The 27,946-nt window shown below is 46.6% G+C and overlaps 1 protein-coding gene across 4 annotated transcripts in view; it reads left to right on the top strand.

Annotated features, from left to right (window-relative positions):
• The window catches only part of sipa1l2 (signal induced proliferation associated 1 like 2), a 541,912-nt gene that overhangs the window by 419,670 nt on the left and 94,296 nt on the right, over nt 1-27,946 (top strand). For all 4 annotated transcript variants that reach the window (XM_070884682.1, XM_070884684.1, XM_070884683.1 and 1 more), the window contains exons 11-12: nt 13,873-14,025; nt 23,595-23,701. In XM_070884682.1, the coding sequence (XP_070740783.1) occupies nt 13,873-14,025; nt 23,595-23,701 (260 nt within the window). The remainder of the gene's footprint in view (nt 1-13,872; nt 14,026-23,594; nt 23,702-27,946) is intronic.

Here is a 27,946-nt window from a genome sequence, read left to right as displayed (position 1 = left end):
TCTCCTTCAGAACCAGTACAGGCAATGATCTCGGCCGCTGTGTACTGGAGGCAGGTATTCTCACGCGAACAGATTTCTATCCTACAACACACAGCAGTCAGAATTACTGCTGTTTGCAGCAGGAACAGTGTTGAAACAAAAAAATAACGAACTTGCATTTATATAGCCCCTCAGGACGTCCCAAAACGCTTCGCAGCCAATAAGTGCAGTCACTGTTGGGATATAAGGAAACAGACAGTTTGTGCACAAAAAGATCCCACAGACAGCAGTGAGGTGGGGGTCAGCTTTTTGGGGGCTATGTCACCTTTTGTTGAAGCTACTTATCATCTTTTGCTCATTTTTGTGGATTAACAACAAATTGCTGGAGTACAGCACCCATCAGTTACTGTCTGCTCCTTTCCTCCAGCACTGCGATATTGAAATGGCGGTTTACTAGGCAGAATCCAGGCCCTCACTGCCGATTTAATATCAGACAGCCCAACAGGGGAGATACAGGGAGAGGACATGGATTTAAAAGCAATAGCAGGAGCCCGGGTGGTAGTTGGGAGGGAGAGCTGTCAGTTAACTATCTCAGTGCTGGAGCAGAACATCAGCTGATGCAACAGACCAAAGAAAAATTGTTTATGTAGCCACCACACACCTGATGAGAAATTTGGTAGATAGAAGCTTTGAAATGTTGACTCTCAACAGCACGATCTTATATTTACATAGCGCCTGGAAGGTACAGAAGAACTTCCCAAGGTGCTTCACAAATCGGTGGTATAAAAGTAGACTTCGCCAGGAAGGGGAGATTCAGGCATGACCAAAGGCTCCCTTGAAGAGATCAATTTCATAGAATCATAGAATCTTCATTCATCATCCATAGGCGGTCCTTCGAGGATGACTTGCTTCCACGAGTTCACAGACGTGTCAATGAAGGACCATGAACTCCAGTTGAGGGGGTGGAAGATGCCTGTGCGTGGATTTTTTTAACGTGTGGTGACCATTGCACACCAGCCGCCACACGGGCTTGACAGAGCTAGGCCTTTATCCAGTGGCAAGGGTTAACCAAGACAACTGGAGACCTGCTCTGCTGCACAGACCGAGTGCACACACACATCGCAGTGCGGACTGGCCCGTTCTGCCCCTGGGCCCTCGGCTCTTCTGGGCCCCGTACCCTCATTTGCCGCACCTCCGCCACGATCCCTCGCCGCACCTCCGCCACGATCCCTCGCCGCACCTCCGCCCACGATCCCTCGCCGCACCTCCGCCCACGTGCCAAATGGCGACCTGGGTCCTGATGACGTCACGCAGTCGCCCACCCCAAAGCCGTCGCACATTTGTGTCGGCTCGCGCTGGAAGCTGCAGTGGTTTTCTCCAGCTCTTATACTCCTGACCTGCAGTGGTGTCCTCTCGCAGGTCAAGGTGGCCCACCATAGAATCTTACGACATAGATGGAGACCATTTGGCCCATCGTGCCTGTGACATCTCTTTGAAAGAGCTGTTCATTTAGTCCCCTACACTTTCCTCATAGCCCTTGCAATATAGAATCGTACATGAGCGGGGAGTGGTTCTTGAAAGGTGCAGCGGTGGATAGATTTAGGAAAAGAGTTCCAAAGATTAGGGACTGAGGCCGCTAAAGCCAGTAATGGTGGGGCGAGAGGAGGGGGAGCTGCACAGAGGGCATCCTCAGAGGCCTCTGATTTCCGAGATAGGGTGAGAAGTCATGGGGGATTTACTGACCACAACATCAACTTGTATTTATATAGCGCCGTTAACAAAGTAAATAGTCCCAAGGCGCTTCACAGGAGCGTTACGAAACAAAATTTGACACCAAGCCACACAAGGAGATATTGGAGCAGAAGCTTGGTCAAAGAGGTAGGCTTTAAGGAGGAGAGAAATGTGGGGAGGTTTAGGGAGTGAGTTCCAGAGCTTTGGGCCCAGGCAACTGAAGACATGGCCACCGATGGTGGAGCGATTATAATCAGGGATGTTCAAGACCAGAATTAGAGGAGCGCAGATATCTCGGGTTGTTGTGAGGCTGGAGGAGATTTCAGAGATGGGGAGGGGCAAGGCCATGGAGGGCTTTGAAAACAAGGATGAGAATTTTAAAATAGAGGCGTTGCTTAACTGGGAGTCAGTGATGGGGGAATGGGACTTGGAGCGAGGCAAGGACAAAGACTTTCAATTGAATCCATTGGCACACAGTGGAGGTCAATGAGACTTAGTGAAACAGAGTTTAGGACTAGTTGGAGTTTCTGGAGGGTGAAGGAGAAAAAGCCAATAAGGAGAATGTTAAAGGACTGGATCCCAGAGGTGACAAGGCATGCGTGAGAGTTTCAGCAGCAGGGAGGGCGAGATGTTGGGTTGAAAGTGGACAGTGTAGTGGAGATAAAGTAAATAGCCTTGAGGGGTAGATTGGGGAGTTTAAAGCTGAGCTCGGGTGCAGACAGGCTGTTTGATCCTTGCCTTATACAGTGGTTCTGGATTGTTTGGGAGTTTTGAGTGAAATTTTGGAGACCATCTTGTTCTTGAGTATATTTGGTGCTTTGGTTTGGTTCCTTTTAAAATGCACATGTTATGGAACTGAGATCGGCAGAGGCAAGGGTCAGAGTTCACAGGTAGTGGTCCTCACTCATTAGATTTCTGGCCGTTTGGAATCAGACATTGTTGCACAGAAACAATGGTATTTTTTTGTACATTGATTTGGCAGCATGTTACTTCTGTTGCAGTGAAGTAACAAATCAAATTCTGCAACAATAACGCTGTTTTGGGTAGCTAATACTGTCGTTTTGCAAGTTAGGTCACAGGAGTCCCAGGAGTGTTCTAGTGTTCATATGGGGCTCCCCAGCAGTTTCAGTATTAAATGAGTATTTGCAAGGGTCTCCACCAGTGTGTCAGTATTTACAGTATGTCTTATTTACAGGGGGTCCCGGGAGTGTGTCGGTATTTACAGGGGGTCCCGGGAGTGTGTCGGTATTTACAGGGGGTCCCGGGAGTGTGTCGGTATTTACAGGGGGTCCCGGGAGTGTGTCGGTATTTACAGGGGGTCCCGGGAGTGTGTCGGTATTTACAGGGGGTCCCGGGAGTGTGTCGGTATTTACAGGGGGTCCCGGGAGTGTGTCGGTATTTACAGGGGGTCCCGGGAGTGTGTCGGTATTTACAGGGGGTCCCGGGAGTATGTCGGTATTTACAGGGGGTCCCGGGAGTGTGTCGGTATTTACAGGGGGTCCCGGGAGTGTGTCGGTATTTACAGGGGGTCCCGGGAGTGTGTCGGTATTTACAGGGGGTCCCGGGAGTGTGTCGGTATTTACAGGGGGTCCCGGGAGTGTGTCGGTATTTACAGGGGGTCCCGGGAGTGTGTCGGTATTTACAGGGGGTCCCGGGAGTGTGTCGGTATTTACAGGGGGTCCCGGGAGTGTGTCGGTATTTACAGGGGGTCTCGGGAGTGTGTCGGTATTTACAGGGGGCCCCGGGAGTGTGTCGGTATTTACAGGTGGTCTCCGGGAGGTTATCGGTATTTACAGGGAGTCCTGGGAGGGTGTCGGGATTTACACGGGGTCTCGGGAGTGTGTCGATATTTACAGGGAACTTCCGGAGTGTGTAGGTATTTACAGGAAGTCTCTGGAGTCTCTGGAGTGTGTCGGGATTTGCAAGTGGTCTCTGGGAGATTATCGGTATTTACAGGGGGTCCCGGGAGTGTGTCGGTATTTACAGGGGGTCTCGGGAGTGTGTCGGTATTTACAGGGGGTCTCGGGAGTGTGTCGGTATTTACAGGGGGTCTCAGGATTGTAACGGTATTTACAGGGGGTCTCGGGAGTGTGTCGGTATTTACAGGGGGTCTCAAGAGTGTGTTGGGATTTACAAGTGGTCTCTGGGAGATTATCGGTATTTACAAGTTGTCTCTGGGAGATTATCGGTATTTACAGGAGGTCTCGGGAGAGTGTCGGTATTTACAGGGGGTCGCGGGAGTGTGTCGGTATTTACAGGGGGCCCCTGAGAGTGTCAGTTCTTGTATAGATTCTTCCAGACCAAAGACTTTCAGGCGATTGAACAGAAACCTAATCTGTCCGCTCTGATATCGAAGAGATCTGACTCTCTCAAGTTTCTGCACTGGCACTTGGCCTTCCCCTTCGTATTCATGCCAATACTCCATCAAACGGAAAAATTGCACTGAGTGCCAGTGTTGTAACTTTATACACAGTTTCTTCTGCTTGTGAAACTCTTACACTGCCATTGCAGTGTCCATTAGGTTATGAGAAATCTTTATTTTGCCCAGTTACTCCAGTGCAATCCTTGTGCTTCGATCAGCCTTCAGTATTGAATTCATGAGTGGCGTTGCCTGCTTATTCAACTTTAAAAAGCACGCATACTGTGGTTTGTGGGTCGTTCAGAATAAATGTAAACAGGAAGCCTGAGACAGTCTCCCACTTTTATGCAGCCCTCCCTTGGTAATCTAATTCGATCAGGTTAACTCAAACACAGCCGTATTTATTAATAGCAAATGAATTGCATGGAGAAAATAAAAATGGAGATGTGAAACTGCTGACTTTTATTGATTGTGCTGCATTGTAATCCAATTAATTTCTGAGTTCTTTCTCCTTTTCACATTGCCCCTCTCCCAATTAGGAAGTCTGACATTCTTAATCATTTTTAGATCTGTAAAAAAAAAAAAAAAAAAATTTAATAAAACTGGCTAAAACAAGAATATAACCCTTCAAACAAAACTCAAAAAGTTGGAATGGAAGTGATTGAAATTCTGCTGTCAGAGCTGTGGAGCGAGCAGTGTCACATTTCTAGGATGTGATGGAAAAGCTAATGTTGGGATTCTGCTGCCAACAATCTGCCAACAGTATGTGTAGTAAGAAAATCAGTGACGAAATGAGAGTAGCGCTGATCCCTCCGCAGTCTCGCACAACAGGTTGGTGAATGACCCAAGGTGTAATCTACACTCAGCACTCCCAGCCATCTGCAGCTTGAACCCATTTTCGAGGTCGGGTGCAGTGAATAAATATCTCACACCTGTCACTCAACCCGACCTGGAGACAGGTTAGATGGGCTGGGTCAGTTCTTCTATTGAGCAATGAGGGCTCACTATCCTTGTTTTAATGTTAAGACACAACATAATGGGCCTAATAAATAGGAAGGTGTTGGCTTAAGAATTATTTGCCATAGTTTGTCGGAAATTCTTATCTAGTAATCGTCGTCATCATCATCATCATCATAGGCGGTTTATTGCAGTGCCTATTATTCTTGGGGAAATGTAGCAAAGCATAGCGAGAATAACCAACATCTAACTATGGGGAAGCTGTATAAATAATTTATACACGTCTTCAGAATAGAAATCAATCTTGGCTATTGTTGGGACATGATAAGCAATGAGCAGCACCACAAAGGTTATTAAGGATGAAAAGGAAAGCAAGTTATTGAAAGGCAAGAGGTACAGGGGTGATGGAAATATTGCTTTGAATCCAGGCTTTGCCGATCCAAGTTCCGCTCGTGTGCTGAACTCAGATATCACACAAAGTGAAGAGGAAATGACACAGCTGAGACAGAGGATGCAACCGAAAGCTGGTCGTGGTGAGGCAGCTCAGTGGGCCAACATGTTGGTTTTATGTTGGTACATTGCACCACACAATGGTGGGATGGAACTCCACAAATATTGTTCCCCATACAGCAAGTTGCTCTGTTTGGGGGGGGGGGGGGGGAAGAGAAGACTAGATGCTATAAAGCTGCAGGTAAGGGAAATTTAACACAATGCCATCAAGGCATTAGAGATATTTTAAGTCATATGCTAAAATTACAGAGGGATGTAATGTGATAATGACCAGATAATCTTTTTTTGGTGATGTTGATTGAGGGCTAAATATTGGACAGGACACAACTCCCTTCCTCTTCTTCGAATAGTGTCATGGGATCTTCTGCATCCACCTGAGGGCAGACTGGGCCTCCGTATAATGGTTCATCTGAAAGGCGACACCTTCGACAGTGCAGCACTCCCTCAGTGCCGGCCTAGATTATGTGCTCAAGTCTCTGATGTGGGGCTTGAACCCACAACTTCTGACTCAGCGAAGAGAGTGTTTCCACAATAGCAGAGGCTAACACCTATCCTAGCAATCCTGTTCCACCAGTAATCCGACAAGTCTACGAAAAATGACGCAAATAACAAAACGGGAAGGATTTAAAAAAATCTAGTTTCTACAAAGAATTTCCAGAGGCACAGGAAAAGCAGCAACAAATGTATTGGGAACAGCATGACTTAAGACTGATTGGAGTTATTTGTATTCATAGTTAGGATTGTGTAGATCGATGGAATGAGGTCTTTTTAAAGAAGGAATATTTTATTTTTCAGTACTTGTTATGTATGTACTAACACTCTGAATATTGAGAAATGTGTGTATCCAAATGTCGTCTCATCATTCACAAGCACTGCTGTAATTATTGTGTCTCAAACTCAGGTAAAGCTACGAAGGGAGGGGATAATGTAGTAAAACTACTAAATAAAGCACTTGCAAGCTTCAAATGTACATCTATGATTGAGATATTTCATTAGAGACTGCATTGGGAAGCCATTGTTGAACCTTCAAGGCGGGAACTGACACGAGAGTGCAATCTATATATTTATTTTTTTTACAGTGATTACCAAAACACTTTTTCCCCAGGTAGATATGTTGCCCTCATTCACATTCACCCATATTTATACCGTCTCCTTCAGCCACTTATTATCGATGGCCCAGGCAGGGCACTCCTTGTTTTTCTTCCCCTAGACTTCCCACTCCAGGGACTTGAGCACATAATCCAGCCTGACACTCCAGTGCAGTACTAAGGGAGTACTGCACTGTTCGAGGTGCTGTCTTTCGGATGAGACATTGGGCCAAAAATTGCAGCTTCACCGGGTGGGTATGAAGTGCGCCGTTCCCGGCGGTGCCGTGCAAAAGCCGGTTCTCGGGGCTCTCTGCCGGCTTTTCCGATCTGTCAAAATTTCTTTAGACAGATTCTACGCATCCCCGCAGGAAGGACAACTGCAGGGCAGAAATTGGGCTATTTGCTCAGCGAATCTCCTTCAAACTTTTATGCCTGGTAAAAGCAGCCGTATAGCCTAGTTTTACCAGCGTAACACTTTTAAAACATAGAAAAATGTAATTTAAACCCTGTCCATTAAGGTGAGTTTATTTTTAACACTATTCAAACACTTTAAAAACATTTCCAAAAATATTTTCCTTTTCTAAAACATTTAATTACATTTGTTATGTATGTAAACATTGTAACTGTGTAAAACTTGCCACCAGAGGGCACAACTGTTGGAGGCCCAGGGGTCACCTGCACACCTCGTGCAAGGGAGTATGAAAGGTGGTCTGCCTTGCTGCTTAGGCACTCTGGAGTTTTATTAAAGAGACTACGGTCACATCAGTTTTAGCTCACAGTATTCAGCCTTGTGGAGTTCTTCCATACTTTACTTAACATTTAATTTCCATTAATTTTAAATATGTGAGATTTTTTTATTTCTTGTTTTAGGGGGTATTTTCATTAATAGTAATGGGGCTCGCACAAACAGAGCTCCCATTAATGAGAATACTGTATAGTGATTGGTGGTCCAGGCCCACATGATTCCAGCAGATGCCTCCGTACGTGGAAGACATCTTCCCGTGCGCTGCGCAGCAAATGAAGGCCTCAGACCAGGTACTTTTGTAGATATTTTTCGGTCAGAGGCGTTTGTCCGAAGGAAGCCTCCGGCCGCAATTTTTGGCCCAACAAACCAAGGCCTGTCAGGTAGATGCCAAAGGTGCTACAGCACCATTTCGAAGAAGACCAGGTCCAGTGTCCTGGCCAATATTTATCTTTTGACCAACGCCACTAAAACAAAAACAACAGATTATCTGATCATTATCACACTGCTGTTTGTGGGAGCTTGCTGTGTACAATTTGGCTATCGCACTTCACACAATACAGCAATGACTACACTTCAAAAATACATCATTGGCTGTAAAGCACTTTGGGACACCGTGAGATCATGAAATGCGCGGTTTCAGTACAAGCACCGTGGTTGTATAAAACAGGCACAGAGTGAGAATTTGAAAAAAATAGTTAATAGCTCATTCAGACACACCTTTATCCTATCACACAGACCGGCCCTGAGTCATGAGGATTAGTCATTCACTGACAACAGCGATGGTTTGCAGGATCGAAGCAGTAATAAATAGGCCACTTTAATCGTTCATTCCATCTTTGACCTTGAAAGTTCCTCCAATGCTTTAGGTTACATCAGTTCTCTGGGGCTATTAGCATTCGAAAGGTCTCTTGCCTTTAGCATTGTGTGTCAGGTTTCATATTGGGCTTCTGAATTTGTCTGATCAGTGATAGAGAGATGCAATTTACTTTTTCTATTAATAGGATTAGACCATCTGCTGCAAGGCAGGCGTGGAATTTCAGTTTCTTTTGGAGGTGAAGAAATAATCTAATTGTGTTTGTGAAATGCTTGTTCAAAACAGCTGGGTTTTATCCCTATATATCTGATTTCAGAACTGTTTGCTGTGTTTCTTTCTGTGTTACCTATTACATACATTTTGTCATGTACAAATATTTCTAATAGAAATGGCAAACTAGCCAGTGAGCTAGAGTGAGGACAGTTGAGCCTGATTGAGCAGTGAAATAGCAAACAACACATAGCGATCAAATCGTCCCCAAAAACATACATGGTCTCTGTCTGTTTTATCCTTAACACTGCAGTTATGCAGTACTAACCTGCAGCTAACACATTCAGGGGATTGTATCTTCAACATGAACTGAATTGCTTAAAGTATATTAAAGAAAGAAAGTCTTGCATTTATATAGCGCCTTTCACGACTTTAAGACATCGCAGAGCGCTTCACAGCCATGTGATAATGACCAGATAATCTGTTTTTAGTAATGTTGATTTGAGGGATAAATATTGGCCAGGACACCGGAGATAACTCCCTTTCAAAATAGTGCAACGGAATCTTTTACATCCATCCGGGAGGACAGATGGGCCTTTGGTTTATTGTCTCATCTGAAAGATGGCACCTCCAACAGTCTCTCAGTAATGCACGGTGAGTGTCAGCCGAGATTTTTGTGCTCAAGTCTCTGGAATGGGACTTGAACCCACAACCTTCTGACCCAGAGGCGAGAGCGCTGTCCACTGAACCACGGCTCAGCTGCACCATCCAATGTTTGAGTGATGGCAGGTGGTATATTTAGTGCTCATTCTCTCTCCACCTGCCCTGACACACTGTGCAGTGCAGTGGTATTTCATAGCGCCTCCACTGCTTATTTTATTGTGTACACTTCGTGTAGTTTCACTTTGGATGAAATAGACCCCAGTATGGGTTCCAAAATGCTGGGGCACAGACTCATTCCTACAGAAGGAGTGTCTGATTTTGCCCATACTATTAAAAGAAACGGCTGAATTTCGATCAAGGAATGAGGATGGGAATTGGTGGAAGATGCACCCTGGGGTCCAGACCCTGACCATCCCCTTCCTTGGCCACAGGCTCAGACTAAACCTGACTCTGTGTCAGATGAAGAAGATTATATAACGTGGGAGAAAGTTAGCGGAGGTGGGAAATTTTAACAAGTGAGTTATTTCATATGTTGCATGTGTTGAGAGGAATATTTTGTTTGTAAACCTGAAGAGGGGCTTGTGTCAATACTTAGTGCTTCCATTGAAATCAGCAGCAGCATATGTGCAGGTGCTCGCACTTCCCTGCACAGGACCCGAAGTGTTTTCTCCCCACTCACATTCCCATTGTTTCCACATTCACAGATGTGTGTTAGTTTTTTTTAACGTGACCAAATTGTTCTCAGCCGTGCCCGACCAGTCTTGTGACCTGCTCTTACTACCGTTGTGGAGCACAATCTGTGTTCAATGTATTTAAACCGGAAGGGTGTTTTCATCTGTGTCTGATGGGCTGCGTTGGCGTTTGAAGTGTCATACTTTGTACTTCTGAAGTTGTCAGTTTTTCACTCGCAACTGTTTATGACCTACCGGAAATCTGATCCATTCTTAAAGGGGCACTGTCTTCCTGATGATGCATTTGGCAAAATTGTGTTTGAGAGAAATGGGGTGTATTCTTTCACCGTGGTGATGCCGATTCAGTTCAGTGTCATTGATGTAATTGTGTAATTGTCATTGTTTGGAGGTGACACAAGATTGACTGAGCATTTAGCTCCTTTACTTTTCTCATCACTCTGTTTCTCCCCATCCTTCCTTAAATGCATTGACTCTCTTCCTGGGGTATGGCTCGATCACTGTTGAGCACCTCCCAGTTCCTTGCCCAGTGTGACCATTGTTCCACCTGTGCGAGCTTTGATCGTGAGCATTAACAGGTCATTCACTGTGGTGAGGGACGAGACGAAATGGTGGTGGATGTTCTCTCAGCTGGCTCCAGGCACTTACTCCCGTAACATCCACATATGCACATCTCCAGCAGATCCCATTTTCCACTGTCCCATTTTCTTCACCCTCGCCGTGGCTAAGAGCCGCTCGCTGTCCTGCTTAAAAGGAAGAGTTTATGACATGAGGGATGAACTTTGGGACATTGAGGCAGTGGGTAATTGCAAGAGGCCATCCACTCAGTGGTTTCTAGGGATGGTCTGCTTAATACACATTCTCTGATGGAGTTCAGAGCCACCTCCTCTCCCTAGTAGGTTCATGCTCCAGAAATCGGGAGCTCTATCCTTGTTCCACCTCAGTAGCAGAAGGAACAATCAATCATTTTTGAATTGTGAATTATGAAGCTTGTAGCTTGCCACTGTTACTAAAAGCCATGTCTGGGCTGGGTTGTACCAGAGCCAACCAAGCAGTGCAGTGCAGGTGACTGCTTTCCTCCCTTTTAAATCGAACATCGGGTACTGTGCTGTGACTGTTGCTGGAAGAATTCACTCGGGTGGAAAGAGGTTGTTGGGAGGAAATCCGAAACAAGGAAAAGAGTGGCTAGAGTAAATGTTGGTTGCCATGTATTCAACCAGCATTGTAACCCATGTATAATCTGACCTAAGTTGTACACTGTGAGAACAATGACCACTAGGTGGTGAACTTGTGGGTGACACTCCTAACCTAGACCTTCAGATATAAAAAGGGAAGCTCCACCCACATCCATCACTTGAGTGCTATGGAATAAAGGACAGGTCACAGACTGACCACCTTCTCTCAAGCATGGGTCTCGTGTGCATTTATACTGTCTAGTAAGGACGTATCATTGGTTCCTTAGAGGTCGAGGCTGGGGAATGAGTGATGGGGAACATGGGGATGGCAGAAACTCTGAACAAATATTTTGTATCTGTCTTTACAGTAGAGGACACTAACAAGTTCCTTCCCCCCCCCTGACTGTTTGAATATTAACACAATCACTAAGGAGGTGGTACTCAGTAAGATAATGGGACTCAAGGCAGATAAATCCCCTGGAGCTGATGGCTTGCATCCTAGGGTCTTAAGAAAAGTAGCGGCAGAGATAGTGGATGCATTGGTTGTAATTTACCAAAATTCCCTGGATTCTGGGGAGGTCCCAGCAGATTGAAAAATTATTTAAAAAAGGAGCAGACAAAAAGCAGGAAACTATAGACCAGTTAGCCTAACATCTGTGGTTGGGAAAATGTTGGAGTCCATTATTAAAGAAGCAGTAGCAGGACATTTGGAAAAGCAAAATTCGGTCAGGCAGAGTCAGCATAGATTTATGAAGGGGAAGTCATGTTTGACAAATTTGCTGGAATTCTTTGAGGATGTAACAGACAGGGTAGATAAAGGGGAACCACTGGATATGGTGCATTTGGACTTCCAGAAGGCATTTGACAAGTGGCCACATAAAAGGTTACTGCACAAGATAAAAGTTCATGGGGTTGAGGGGTAATATATTAGCATGGATAGAGGATTGGCTAACTAACAGAAAACAGGGAGTCGGGATAAATGGTTCATTCTCTGGTTGGCAATCAGTAACGAGTGGGGTGCTGCAAGGATCAGTGCTGGGACCCCAACTATTTACAATCTATATTAACGACTTGGAAGAAGGGACTGAGTGTAACGTAGCCAAGTTTGCTGACGATACAAAGATGGGAGGAAAAGCAATGTGTGAGGAGGACACAAAAAATCTGCAAAAGGACATAGACAGGCTAAGTGAGTGGGCAAAAATTTGGCAGATGGAGTATAATGTTGGAAAGTGTGAGGTCATGCACTTTGGCAGAAAAAAAATCAAAGAGCAAGTTATTATTTAAATGGAGAAAGATTGCAAAGTGCCGCAGTACAGCGGGACCTGGGGGCTACTTGTGCATGAAACACAAAAGGATAGTAGGCAGGTACAGCAAGTGATCTGGAAGGCTAATGATATCTTGGCCCTTATTGCAAAAGGGATGGAGTATAAAAGCAGGGAAGTCTTACTACAGCTATATAAGGTATTGGTGAGGCCACATCTGGAATACTGCATGCAGTTTTGGTTTCCATATTTCCGAAAGGATATACTTGCTTTGGAGGCAGTTCAGAGAAGGTTCACTAGGTCGATTCTGGGGATGAGGGGGTTGACTTATGAGGAAAGGTTGAGTAGGTTGGGCCTCTACTCATTGGAATTCAGAAGACTGAGAGGTGATCTTGCCGAAATATATAAGATTATGAGGAGGCTTGACAAGGTGTAGAGAGGATGTTTCCACTGATGGGAACTAGAGGGCATGATCTTAGTACAAGAGGCCGCTCATTTAAAATTGAGATGAGAAATTTCTTCAGAGGGTTGAAGATCTGTGGAATTCACTGCCCCAGAGAGCTGTGGAAGCTGGGACATTGAATAAATTTAAGACAGAAATAGACAGTTTCTTAAACGATAAGGGAATAAGGGGTTATGAGGAGAGGGCAGGGAATTGGACCCGGGACCATGATCGTATTAAATGGCGGAGCAGGTTCGGGGGGCCGTATCAGTAGGCAATAAATAACATGGAGTGATGGCAGCAGAGATAAAATGCCGTGTTTACTTACAATTCCAAAAGGGAAGCTACATGAGGGAGAAAGGAATAGAAGCGATATGCTGATGGGGTGAGAGGGAGTAACGTGGGAGGAGGCTCACATGGAGCATCAACAGCAGCATAGAAGAACTTGAGCCCATAAATCTAGGCTGACGTTCCAGTGCAGTGCTCAGCAAGCACTGTCAGAAGAGCAGTGCTGAGGGAGCGCCGCACTGTCAGAAGGGCAGTGCTGAGGGAGCGCTGCACTGTCAGAAGGGCAGTGCTGAGGGAGCGCTGCACTGTCAGAAGGGCAGTGCTGAGGGAGCGCCGCACTGTCAGAAGGGCAGTGCTGAGGGAGCGCCGCACTGTCAGAAGGGCAGTGCTGAGGGAGCGCCGCACTGTCGGAGGGGCAGTACTGAGGGAGCCCCGCACTGTCGGAGGGGCAGTACTGAGGGAGCGCCGCACTGTCGGAGGGGCAGTGCTGAGGGAGCGCCGCGCTGTCGGAGGGGCCGTCTTTCCCCTCAGGTGGATGTAAAAGATCCCATGGCATTATTTCGAAGAAGAGCAGGGGAGTTATCCCCGGTGTCCTGAGGCCAATATTTATCCCTCAATCAGCATAACAAAAAAACCAGATGATTTGGTTATTATCACATTGCTGTGTGTGGGATCTTGGTATGTACAAGTTGGCTGCTGCATTTCCCACATTACAACAGTGACTGTACTCCAATAAGTACTTCTTTGGCTGTAAAGCATTCAAGACGTTCGGTGGTCGTGGAAGACACCATATAAATGCAAGTCTGTCTTTGGGCCGACTGCCATGTTTCTGTGTAATACTCCGTGGCCATAAAATAGGAATGTTTATTTGTGCATTGTCAAAACTAGCTGTGTCTTCTGTAAATTGTCCTTTAATCAAAAGCTGAAAGCACACTGTTTTTGTTTTCCTGTTACACACAGGTCCATGCAAGATGTGGAAAATGCTCAGCTATCACAAACCAATATTGGTGATACCAGTCAGCATTACAGAAACTCTCCCAGCAACCAGTCGTCTTCAAGTGATCCAGGGCCCAGTGGCAGCAGTCATTGGAGGCAACAGTCTGGCTATGATGGGTATGCAGTGATTTCAGTTCTACGCTTCGAGGGTTGAACTCAGCTGTTCCACGGCTGTGAATTGGAAATAAGGAGGTGTCAAATGCTGCATCAGCTTGAAAGTATTTCTGGCAACATTAGCCTTCATCATAGGCGGTCCCTCGAACGAGGATGACTTGCTTCCACGAGTTCACAGATGTTTCAATGAAGAACCCGATGTTCCAGTCCTCAATTCCAGTTGAGGGGGTGGAAGATGCCTGTGCGTGGATTTTTTTAACATGTGGTGACCGTTGCACATCAGCCACCACACGGGCTTGACAGAGCGAGGTCTTGGTCCAGTGGCAAGGGTTAACCAGGACGACTGGAGACCTGCTCTGCTGCGCGGAACTAGGGGCTGGTTCCCCTATCCCCCATTTACTGGTGCCCCTCTCCTATCCCCCCATTTACTGGTGCCCCTCTCCTATCCCCCCATTTACTGGTGCCCCTCTCCTATCCCCCCCATTTACTGGTGCCCCTCTCCTATCCCCCCATTTACTGGTGCCCCTCTCCTATCCCCCCATTTACTGGTGCCCCTCTCCTATCCCCCCATTTACTGGTGCCCCTCTCCTATCCCCCCATTTACTGGTGCCCCTCTCCTATCCCCCCATTTACTGGTGCCCCTCTCCTATCCCCCCATTTACTGGTGCCCCTCTCCTATCCCCCCATTTACTGGTGCCCCTCTCCTATCCCCCCATTTACTGGTGCCCCTCTCCTATCCCCCCATTGACTGGTGCCCCTCTCCTATCCCCCCATTGACTGGTGCCCCTCTCCTATCCCCCCATTTACTGGTGCTCCTCTCCTATCCCCCCATTTACTGGTGCCCCTCTCCTATCTCCCCATTTACTGGTGCCCCTCTCCTATCCCCCCATTTACTGGTGCCCCTCTCCTATCCCCCCATTTACTGGTGCCCCTCTCCTATCCCCCCATTTACTGGTGCCCCTCTCCTATCCCCCCATTTACTGGTGCCCCTCTCCTATCTCCCCATTTACCGGTGCCCCTCCCCTATCCCCCATTTACCGGTGCCCCTCTCCTATCCCCCTATTGACTGGTGCCCCTCTCCTATCCCCCCATTGACTGGTGCCCCTCTCCTATCCCCCTATTTACTGGTGCCCCTCCTATTCCCCCATTTACTGGTGCCCCTCTCCTATCTCCCCATTTACTGGTGCCCCTCTCCTATCCCCCCCATTTACTGGTGCCCCTCCCCTATCACCCATTTACTGGTGCCCCTCCCCTATCCCCCATTTACTGGTGCCCCTCCCCTATCCCCCATTTACTGGTGCCCCTCCCCTATCCCCCATTTACTGGTGCCCCTCCCCTATCCCCCATTTACTGGTGCCCCTCCCCTATCCCCCATTTACTGGTGCCCCTCCCCTATCCCCCATTTACTGGTGCCCCTCCCCTATCCCCCATTTACTGGTGCCCCTCCCCTATCCCCCATTTACTGGTGCCCCTCCCCTATCCCCCATTTACTGGTGCCCCTCCCCTATCCCCCATTTACTGGTGCCCCTCCCCTATCCCCCATTTACTGGTGCCCCTCCCCTATCCCCCATTTACTGGTGCCCCTCCCCTATCCCCCCCATTTAATGGTGCCCCTCCCCTATCCCCCCCATTTAATGGTGCCCCTCCACAACCCCCCCATTTAATGGTGCCCCTCCACAACCCCCCCATTTACTGGTGCCCCTCTCCTATCCCCCCATTGACTGGTGCCCCTCTCCTATCCCCCCATTGACTGGTGCCCCTCTCCTATCCCCCCATTGACTGGTGCCCCTCTCCTATCCCCCCATTTACTGGTGCCCCTTTCCTATCCCCCCATTTACTGGTGCCCCTTTCCTATTCCCCCATTTACTGGTGCCCCTCTCCTATCCCCCCATTTACTGGTGCCCCTCTCCTATCCCCCCCATTTACTGGTGCCCCTCTCCTATCCCCCCCATTTACCGGTGCCCCTCCACTACCCCCCATTTACCGGTGCCCCTCTCCTATTCCCCATTTACTGGTGCCCCTCCCCTATCGCCCCCATTTAATGGTGCCCCTCCACAACCCCCCCATTTACTGGTGCCCCTCCCCTATCCCCCATTTACCGGTGCCCCTCTCCTATCCCCCTATTGACTAGTGCCCCTCTCCTATCCCCCCCATTTACTGGTGCCCATCTCCTATGCCCCCCATTTACTGGTGCCCCTCCTCTATCACCCATTTAGAAACATAGAAAATAGGTGCAGGAGTAGGCCACTCGGTCCTTCGAGCCTGCACAGCCATTCAATGAGTTCATGGCTGAACATGCAACTTCAGTACCCCATTCCTGCTTTCTCACCATACCCCTTGATTCCCCGAGTAGTAAGGACTACATCGAACTCCTTTTTGAATATATTTAGTGAATTGGCCTCAACAACTTTCTGTGGTAGAGAATTCCACAGGTTCACCACTCTCTGGGTGAAGAAATTCCTCCTCATCTCGGTCCTAAATGGCTTCCCCCTTATCCTTAGACTGTGTCCCCTGGTTCTGGACTTCCCCAACATTGGGAACATTCTTCCTGCATCTAACCTGTCTAACGTTTAAACGTTTCTATGAGGTCCCCTCTCATTCTTCTGAACTCCAGTGAAGCCCAGTTGATCCAGTCTTTCTTGATAGGTCAGTCCCGCCATCCCGGGAATCAGTCTGGTGAACCTTCGCTGCACTCCCTCAATAGCAAGAATGTCCTTCCTCAGGTTAGGAGACCAAAACTGTACACAATACTCCAGGTGTGGCCTCACCAATGCCCTGTACAACTGTAGCAACAGCTCCCTGCCCCTGTATTCAAATCCCCTCGCTATGAAGGTCAACATGCCATTTGCTTTCTTAACCGCCTGCTGTACCTGCATGCCAACCTTCAATGACTGATGTACCATGACACCCAGGTCTCTTTGCACCTGCCCTTTTCCTAATCTGTCACCATTCAGATAATAGTCTGTCTCTCTGTTTTTACCACCAAAGTGGATAATCTCACATTTATCCACATTATACTTCATCTGCCATGCATTTGCCCACTCACCTAACCTATCCAAGTCGCTCTGCAGCCTCATAGAATCCTCCTTGCAGCTCACACTGCCACCCAACTTAGTGTCATCTGCAAATTTGGAGATACTACATTTAATCCCCTCGTCTAAATCATTAATGTACAGTGTAAACAGCTGGGGCCCCAGCACAGAACCTTGCGGTACCCCACTAGTCACTGCCTGCCATTCTGAAAAGTCCCCATTTACTCCTACTCTTTGCTTCCTGTCTGACAACCAGTTCTCAATCCATGTCAGCACACTACCCCCAATCCCATGTGCTTTAACTTTGCACATTACTCTCTTGTGTGGGACCTTGTCGAAAGCCTTCTGAAAGTCCAAATATACCACATCAACTGGTTCTCCCTTGTCCACTCTACTGGAAACATCCTCAAAAAATTCCAGAAGATTTGTCAAGCATGATTTCCCTTTCACAAATCCATGCTGACTTGGACCTATCATATTACCTCTTTCCAAATGCACTGCGATGACATCCTTAATAATTGATTCCATCATTTTACCCACTACCGATGTCAGGCTGACCGGTCTGTAATTCCCTGTTTTCTCTCTCCCTCCTTTTTTAAAAAGTGGGGTTACATTGGCTACCCTCCACTCCATAGGAACTGATCCAGAGTCAATGGAATGTTGGAAAATGACTGTCAATGCATCCACTATTTCCAAGGCCACCTCCTTAAGTACTCTGGGATGCAGTCCATCAGGCCCTGGGGATTTATCGGCCTTCAATCCCATCAATTTCCCCAACACAATTTCCCGACTAATAAGGATTTCCCTCAGTTCCTCCTCCTTACTAGACCCTCCGACCCCTTTTATATCCGGAAGGTTGTTTGTGTCCTCCTCAGTGAATACCGAACCAAAGTACTTGTTCAATTGGTCCGCCATTTCTTTGTTCCCCGTTATGACTTCCCCTGATTCTGACTGCAGGGGACCTACGTTTGTCTTTACTAACCTTTTTCTCTTTACATATCTATAGAAACTTTTGCAATCCGTCTTAATGTTCCCTGCAAGCTTCTTCTCGTACTCCATTTTCCCTGCCCTAATCAAACCCTTTGTCCTCCTCTGCTGAGTTCTAAATTTCTCCCAGTCCCCGGGTTCTCTGCTATTTCTGGCCAATTTGTATGCCACTTCCTTGGCTTTAATGCTATCCCTGATTTCCCTTGATAGCCACGGTTGAGCCACCTTCCCTTTTTTATTTTTACGACAGACAGGAATGTACAATTGTTGTAGTTCATCCATGCGGTCTCTAAATGTCTGCCATTGCCCATCCACAGTCAACCCCTTCAGTATCATTCGCCAATCTATCCTAGCCAATTCACGCCTCATACCTTCAAAGTTACCCTTCTTTAAGTTCTGGACCATGGTCTCTGAATTAACTGTTTCATTCTCCATCCTAATGCAGAATTCCACCATATTATGGTCACTCTTCCCCAAGGGGCCTCGCACAACGAGATTGCTAATTAATCCTCTCTCATTACACAACACCCAGTCTAAGATGGCCTCCCCCCCTAGTTGGTTCCTCGACATATTGGTCTAAAAAACCATCCCTTATGCACTCCAGGAAATCCTCCTCTACCGTATTGCTTCCAGTTTGGTTAACCCAATCTATGTGCATATTAAAGTCACCCATTATAACTGCTGCAGCTTTATTGCACGCACCCCTAATTTCATGTTTGATGCCCTCCCCAACATCACTACTACTGTTTGGAGGTCTGTACACAACTCCCACTAACGTTTTTTGTCCTTTGGTATTCTGCAGCTCTACCCATATAGATTCCACATCATCCAAGCTAATGTCCTTCCGAACTATTGCCTTAATTTGCTCCTTAACCAGCAATGCTACCCCACCTCCTTTTCCTTTTATTCTATCTTTCCTGAATGTTGAATACCGCTGGATGTTGAGTTCCCAGCCCTGATCACCCTGGAGCCACGTCTCCGTAATCCCAATCACATCATATTTGTTAACATCTATTTGCACAGTTAATTCATCCACTTTATTGCGGATACTCCTTGCATTAAGACACAAAGCCTTCAGGATTGTTCTTTTAACAACCTTTGTCCTTTTTCGAATTTTGCTGTATAGTGGCCCTTTTTGTTCTTTGCCTTGGGTTTCTCTGCCCTCCACTTTTCCTCATCTCCTTTCTGTCTTTTGCTTTTGCCTCCTTTTTGTTTCCCTCTGTCTCCCTGCATTGGTTCCCATCCCCCTGCCATATCAGTTTAAATCCTCCCCAACAGCACTAGCAAACACTCCCCCTAGGACATTGGTTCCGGTCCTGCCCAGGTGCAGACCGTCCGGTTTGTACTGGTCCCACCTCCCCCAGAACCGGTTCCAATGCCCCAGGAATTTGAATCCCTCCCTGTTGCACCACTGCTCAAGCCACGTATTCATCTGCGCTATCCTGCGATTCCTACTCTGACTATCACGTGGCACTGGTAGCAATCCCGAGATTACTACTTTTGAGGTCCTACTTTTTAATTTAGCTCCTAGCTCCTTAAATTCGTTTCGTAGGACCTCATCCCTCTTTTTACCTATGTCGTTGGTACCAATGTGCACCACGACAACTGGCTGTTCTCCCTCCCTTTTTAGAATGTCCTGCACCCGCTCCGAGACATCCTTGACCCTTGCACCAGGGAGGCAACATACCATCCTGGAGTCTCGGTTGCGGCCGCAGAAACGCCTATCTATTCCCCTCACCATTGAATCCCCAATCACTATTGCTCTCCCACTCTTTTTCCTGCCCTCCTGTGCAGCAGAGCCAGCCACGGTGCCATGAACTTGGCTGCTGCTGCCCTCCCCTGATGAGTCATCCCCCTCAACAGTACCCAAAGCTGTGTATCTGTTTTGCAGGGGGATGACCACAGGGGACTCCTGCACTACCTTCCTTGCACTGCTCTTCCTGTTGGTCTTCCATTCCCTATCTGGCTGTGGACCATTTCCCTGTGGTACGACCAACTCGCTACACGTGATACTCACGTCATTCTCAGCATCATGGATGCTCCAGAGTGAATCCACCCTCAGCTCCAACTCCGCAACGCAGTCTGTCAGGAGCTGGAGGCGGATACACTTCCCGCACACGTAATCGTCAGGGACACCGGAAGTGTCCCGGAGTTCCCACATGGTACAGGAGGAGCATAACACTCGACCGAGCTCTCCTGCCATGATTTAACCCTTATATACACTTAAATTGGCAACAACAATGTTAAAAGTTACTCACTGATATAGAAGAGAAAAAAGAAAAACTACTCACCAATCACCAGCCAATCACTTACCCTCTTGGCTGTGACGTCACCTTTTGATTTCTTTCTACTTCTGTTTACTGGTGCCCCTCCCCTATCACCTGTTTACTGGTGCCCCTCCCCTATCACCCATTTACTGGTGCCCCTCCCCTATCACCCATTTACTGGTGCCCCTCCCCTATCACCCATTTACTGGTGCCCCTCCCCTATCCCCCATTTACTGGTGCCCCTCCCCTATCCCCCATTTACCGGTGCCCCTCCCCTATTCACCATTTACTGGTGCCCCTCCACTATCCCCCATTTACTGGTGCCCCTCTCCTATCCCCCCATTTACAATGTCTGGCAGACCATGTATGGCAAACGTGGCTCTCAGGTTCTCAATGGTGGCAGTGGAAGTGCTGGATGATACGATCACACATTCTATCCATTTGGAGTATGCATCCACCACCACAAAAAACATTTTGGCAACATTAGCAAACTCTAACACACTGCTATTTTATTGCCTTTGGTAATCCATCTAAAATAAATAGATTAAAGTTTGCATAAAAATGCAGATAGAGAGAGGAAGGTTGCAAACATGTTTATTCGCTATTATCACCAACAGTAATCTCTATCCTAGTGAAATGCCAGCAGGCCCTATTGAGGAAGTGTTAAAATTGCAGTGTTTTAAAATAATTTGCGCTGCTGGAAAGTTTGTCCAAAGGAAGATTGGGCGCAGAAGATAAAATGTGTCTCTGGCTTCATCAGCAGCACCTCCCAAACCCGTGACCTCTACCACCGAGAAGGACAAGGGCAGCAGGTGCATGGGAATACCACCACCTCCACGTTCCCCTCCAAGTCACACACCATCCTGACTTGGAAATATATTGCTGTTCCTTCATCGTCACTGGCTCAAACTCCTGGAACTGCCTCCCTAAATTATTATTCTTCTAAGGCGGTCCCTTGAAGCGAGGATGACTTGCTTCCATGCCAAAAAGGGTGTTTCAATGAAGGACCTAATATTCTGGATCCCGAAGGGTGGAAGATGCCTGTGCATGGATTTTTTTAACATGTGGTGGCCATTGCCCCCCAGCCACCACATGGCCTTGTCAGAGCTAGATCTTGGTCCAGTGGCAAGGGTTATCCAAGACGACTGGAGACCTGCTCTGCTGCACAGACCTAGTGCACACACATATTGCAGTGTGGGCTGGCCCAGGCTGCCCCTGGGCCCACGCCTCTGAGCCCCAAACTCACGCCTCTCCTGGGCCCCGATTGCAGCGTTCTACAATCTCTCGCCACTCCTTCGCAACCATGTAAATTTGATGTAAAAATGTCACTGGTGTAGGAGTAAGGGTGGGGGGGGCAGGGGCGGGCACGCCTCCAGTGAAAGAATTCGGGAGAAAGTTTGTAGAATGTCGCCCTGAGACCGGCAAGATGTTTTTGATTGATTCCTGGAAAATAACTAAGTAGATAGATAAGTAATTATTGCATTTACTTGAATAGATATGTGCATGTACTTTGGGAGAGCAATCCCTTATTGTCAATCTGATTGGAGTGTGGCTTTTTATCATGAAGGCCAAGAAATGCAGTTTTATTCCTGATAATTCAGGATCATTTTTGCATTAAAACTTTGCATTGTCCAGTAATTTAAATGAAGCAAGATAAAGAACAAAGGAAGATTCTGGCTTGCTCTGTTACTTGTCAGTCATAAATATCTTTAGAAGTTATACATAAAGGGGCATTCTGGAACTGTAGCTTGCTAGCTTGAGTAAAACAAAGTAAAGCAGAACATGAACTTTTTCTGACATTTTCCTAAAAAGGACAGGTTACTATAATCAAGGAATCCTTTACAGCATGTTACGTGTGGCAAACACAACTTTGTTTTTAAAGTCCCAAAGTTCTGTGGAATCTTTGTATTATGTAATTCTCAATGTTTGCATCTGCTACCTTTGTTTATACTGAAGAGCCCATATATTTGATATATTATTTGCAGTTTGAGAGGATTTGCATGCAGATCGGCTGCTATGTTTGCTTTCCTAACAAGTGACTGTACTTCAAAGCAAATGTATTGATTGTGAAGTGCTTCAAGACATCTTGAAGTGATGAGGTCCTTTAAACACAAATTTGTTTCTTGCTACAGCAAACATATATAAGAACATAAGAATTAGGAACAGGAGTAGGCCATCTAGCCCCTTGAGCCTGCTCCGCCATTCAACAAGATCATGGCTGATCTGGCCATGGACTCAGCTCCACTTACCTGCCCGCTCCCCATAACCCTTAATTCCCTTATTGGTTAAAAATCTATCTATCTGTGATTTGAATACATTCAATGAGCAGAGAATTCTACAGATTCACAACCCTCTGGGAGAAGAAATTCCTTCTCAACTCGGTTTTAAATTGGCTCCCCGTATTTTGAGGCTGTGCCCCCTAGTTCTAGTCTCACCGACCAGTGGAAACAACCTCTCTGCCTCTATCTTGTCTATCCCTTTCATGATTTTAAATGTTTCTATAAGATCACCCCTCATCCTTCTGAACTCCAACGAGTAAAGACCCAGTCTACTCAATCTATCATCATAAGGTAACCCCCTCATTTCTGGAATCAGCCTAGTGAATCGTCTCTGTATCCCCTCCAAAGCTAGTATATCCTTAAGTAAGGTGACCAAAACTGCACGCAGAACTCCAGGTGCGGCCTCACCAATACCCTGTACAGTTGCAGCAGGACCTCCCTGCTTTTGTACTCCATCCCTCTCGCAATGAAGGCCAACATTCCATTCGCCTTCCTGATTACCTGCTGTACCTGCAAACTAACTTTTTGGGATTCATGCACAAGGACTCCCAGGTCCCTCTGCACCGCAGCATGTTGTAATTTCTCCCCATTCAAATAATATTCCCTTTTACTGTGTTTTTTTCCAAGGTGGATGACCTCACATTTTCCGACATTGTATTCCATCTGCCAAACCTTAGCCCATTTGCTTAACCTATCTAAATCTGTGTCCTCTACACAACCCGCTTTCCCACTAATCTTTGTGTCATCTGCAAATTTTGTTGCACTACACTCCCTCTTCCAGGTCATCTATGTATATTGAGCCTTGGACTATTTAAAAACATTTTAAACATCTCCATGGCCAATTCGGTGACAACATTGGCTTTGTATCTATGTAGGCCACAACTATAAAATAGTTAGAGCAGCTTCTTATCTTTTCGTAGACTGCTATCAGCAACAACCTGAAATTGTATGACTCTGCATTGGATGCATGCTGTTAATATGAAATATGTCCTCTTTTTAATTAAAAGGTGCCAATCCCCTGTTCTACACGATCACCAAGGTTCAACCAGTGCTCTGACAGAGTATGATGGACCAAGAGAAAGAGATGGCACGTTGGAGAGGACCAGAAGTGTTGGTAAGCCTTGTATTTGGAGTAAATTTGTTAAAATAAAAAATATATTCATTTAAAAGTACACCTGAGTATTATGTTACAATTGCCACAAATTCAGCATGTGCCTTGCTCACTAAATGGAGCTTTCAAAATTTTAACTCCTACAACTCTTTAAATTGTGACTATTATATAATGTTACTGTGCATTGTATAATTCAGTTCTACTCAGCTGGTAGCCCTCGCATCTCTGGGTCAGGAGTTTAAACTCGATCTAAATTGACATCTCGTGTTGAGCTGAGGGGCTGTGCTGCATTGTGGACGGTGATCTATTCGACCAAGGTCGGGTCTGCCTGCTCCAGTGGTTCAAATGGAGGTTAGGGATTCAATGGGACGACTTGAAGGGCAGAGAGTAATCCAGGGTTCCTGGCCAATGCTATTCCTGGGGGATAAAAATCCGATTAAGGGGGAAATCCTGCATTACTGTTGCTGGGTTCTTGCACTGCACAGAATAGTTGCTGTGTAATTGGTTTTATTTGAGATGATTGAGAGAAGTGACAAAGTGCTGCAACAACATCTTGTATTTATATAGCACCTTTAACATAGTAAAACGTCCCCAGGCGCTTCACAGGAGTATTACAAGACAAACATTTGACACCAAGGCCACATAAGTAGAAGTTCCGACAGATGAGCAAAAGCTTGGTCAAAGAGGTGGGTTTAATGAGCGTCTTAAAGGAGGAAAGAGAGGTTTAGGAAGGGAGTTCCAGAGCTTCAGAGGCGGGCGCAGATATCTCGGGCGGGGCGGGGGGGGGTGGGGTGGGGGGGGGAGGAGGGGGTGGGGGGGAAGGAGTTGTGGGTCTGGAGGAGATTACAGAGGAAGAGAGGGGCGAATCCATGGAGGGATTTGAAAACAAGGATGTGAATTTTAAAATCGAGGCATTGCTTAACCGGGAGCCAATGTAGGGCAGTGAGCACAGGGGTGATGGGTGAGCGGGACTTAGTGCGAGCTAGGACAGCAGAGTTTTAGATGACAAGTTTACGTAGGGTAGAATGTGGGAGGCCAGACAACAGTGCGTTGGAATAGCCAAGTCTAGAGTAATAAAGGCACACATGAGGGTTTCAGCAGCAGATGAGCTGAGGCAAGGGCGGAGACGGGCGATGTTCCGGCTGTGGAAATAGGTAGTCTTAGTTATGCCGTGGATATGTTGTTGGAACACCAGAGGCAACGATGCGGGAGCGGGAAGAGAAACCGTTGCAGGTGATTCTCTGGCTATGATTAGATAGATAAGAATGGAACCTACCTGCTAGACGACATTGGAGAGGCGTTAGATGAGGATGGAGTGATCAACCGTGTCAAAGGCTGCAGACAGGTCGAGGAGGGAGAGTTTATCTTTGTCACTGTCACAAAGGATGTCATTTGTGACTTTGATGAGAGCTGTTTCAGTACTGTGGAAAGGATTTAAACATGGAGTTCTGGGATTTGGGAGGTGACAACATGTTCAAGGATTTTGGAGAGGAAAGGGAGGTTGGAGATGGGCCGATAGTTTGTAAGGACGGAGGGGTCAGAGGCTGTTTTTTGAGGAGAGGGGTGATGACGGCAGATTTGAGGGAGAGGGGGACAGTACCTGAGGAGAGAGAAGCGTTAACAATATCAGCTAACATGGGAGCCAGAAAAGGAAGTTGGGCGGTCAGTCGGTGGTAAGGGTGTGGTTGAGCAGATCGGTGGCTGCCAAAATGTTGTGGTGAAAGGCTGGGCATTTGGGATTTTGAAAGTGCAGTTGTAAGAGAGTTTGGAGAGAGTTTTTTTCCAGGAACAGTTACAGAAGGAAGTAGGGTTCATAGACTCAGAAATTTACAGCATGGAAGGAGGCCATTCGGCCCATCGTGTCCACGCCGGACGACAAAGAGCTATCCAGCCTAATCCCACTTTCCAGCTCTAGGTCCGTAGCTATGTAGGTTACAGCATTTCAAGTGCACATCCAAGTACTTTTTAAATGTGCTGATGATTTCTGCCTCTACCACCCTTTCAGGCAGAGAGTTCCAGAACTCCACAACCCTCTGGGTGAAGAAGTTTCCCCTCAAATCCCCTCTAAACCTTCTATTTTAAATCTATGCCCCCTGGTTGTTAATCCCTCTGCTTAGTGAAATAGGTGCTTCCTATCCAGTCTATCTCGGCCCCTCACAATTTTATACACCTCAATTAGGTCTTCCCTCGGCCTCTTCTGTTCCAAAAAAACCCCCAGCCTATCCAATCTTTCCTCATAGCTAAAATTCTCCAGTCCAGGCAACATCCTCGTAAATCTCCTCTGTACCCTCTCTAGTGCAATCACATATTTCCTGTAATGTGGTGACCAGAACTACGCAGTACTCTAGCCGTGGCTCAACAAGTGTTTTATACAGTTCAAGCATAACCTCCCTGCTCTTGTATTCTATGCTTCGGCTAATAAAGGCCTCCTTAACTACCTTATTTACCTGTCCTACTTTCAGGGATCTGTGGACATGTACTCCAAGGTCCCTCTGTTCCTCTACACTTAGTGTCCTACCATTTAATGTGTATTCCCTTGCCTTGTTATCCCTCCCCAAATGCATTACCTCACACTTCTCTGGATTGAATTCCATTTGCCACTGTTCTGCCCACCTGACCAGTCTATTGATATATTCCTGCAGTCTGCAGCTTTCTTATCAACCACACAGCCAATTTTTGTATCATCTGCAAACTTCTTAACCATACCCCCTACATTGAAGTATACATCATTGATATGTACCACAAAAAGCAAGGGACCCAGTGCTGAGCCCTGCAGAACTCCACTGAAAACAGCCTTCCAAATACAAAAATACCCATCAAACATTACCCTTTGCTTCCTACCTCTGAGCCAATTTTGGATCCAACTTGCCACTTTGCCCTGGATCCTATGGGCTTTTAGTTTTGTGACTAGTCTGCCATGTCGGACCTTATCAAAAGCCTTGCTAAAATCCATATACACTAGATCATATGCACTGCCCTCATCGACCCTCCTTGTTACCTTCTCAAAAAATTCAATCAAGTTAGTCAGACATGACCTCGCCTAAACAAATCCATGCTGACTGTCCTTAATTAATCCGTGTCTTTCTAAATGAAGATTTATGCTGTCCATCAGGAATTTTTCCAATAATTTTCCCACCACCGAGATTAGGCTGACTGGCCTGTAATTACTCGGTCTATCCCTTGTTCTCTTTTTAAACCGTGGTCCAACATTAGCAGTCCTCCAGTCCTCTGGCATCACACTTGTAGCCAGAAAGAATTGGAAAATGAGGGTCAGAGCCTCTGCTATTTTCTCTTTTGCTTCTCAACAGCCTAGGATACATTTCATCTGGGCCTGGGGATTTATCCACTTTCAAAGATGCTAAACCCCATAATACTTCCTTTCTCACTGTTTATTTCATCTAATATTCCACAATTCTCCTCCATGATTGTCTGCATTGCCCCTCTCTTTTGTGAAAACAGATGCAAATCATTTATTAAGAACCATACCCATGTCTTCAACCCCCATACCCATGGACCTTCATGGTCCCTAATAGGCCCTATTCTTTCTTTAGTTATCCTCTTACTCTTAATATATTTATAAACATCTTTGGGTTTTCCTTGATTTTACTTGCCAATATTTTTTCATGCTCTCTTTGCTTACCTAATTTACTTTTAATTTCACCTCTGCACTTTCTGCCCCCCCCCCCCCACCCCGCTTACGTTTCTGCAGTATTGAACCCTTGGTATCTGTAGCTGTTTCCAGTCCACTTTGGCCAAATCCCATCTCAGCTCAGCAAAATTGTCTTTTCCCCAACTGAGAACTTTTATTCCTTGCCTATCTTTTTCTTCTTCCATACCTACCCTAAATCTAACTGAATTGGGAGGGGAAAGGGGGATGTGGATGGAAGTTGTAGGCTTGGCTGGGAGGGGGTCAAGCCTGGGACAGCGGCAGGAGAGTAGGAAGGTGAAAGAGTAATGAAGGGTTGGGGTCGGGGTAGGGATTTGGGAGGGCAGAGTATCCAAGAGAGGAGAGGTGAAAGGAGGCATGATGACAGGGGAGAACAGTCAGGAAGGGATAGGGGGAGAAGTGGGAATAGAAGTGAATGGCTGGGGTCTGGAGCGGCAGCCAGAATGCGCACACAATTGGACAGGAAAAAACTCAAGTTACAGAGGTCTGGTTATGTGGCAATTATAGGGATGCATATTTCCTGGCAGTAACAGGGAATAGTTTGGTGACAATAGTAGGGAGTCCAGGGTGGAAGTTGTAGG

The sequence above is a fragment of the Pristiophorus japonicus genome, chromosome 7 (genome assembly GCF_044704955.1).
Source record: "Pristiophorus japonicus isolate sPriJap1 chromosome 7, sPriJap1.hap1, whole genome shotgun sequence".
Taxonomy (NCBI): domain Eukaryota; kingdom Metazoa; phylum Chordata; class Chondrichthyes; family Pristiophoridae; genus Pristiophorus; species Pristiophorus japonicus.
This window is presented reverse-complemented; position numbering and strand designations above follow the sequence as displayed.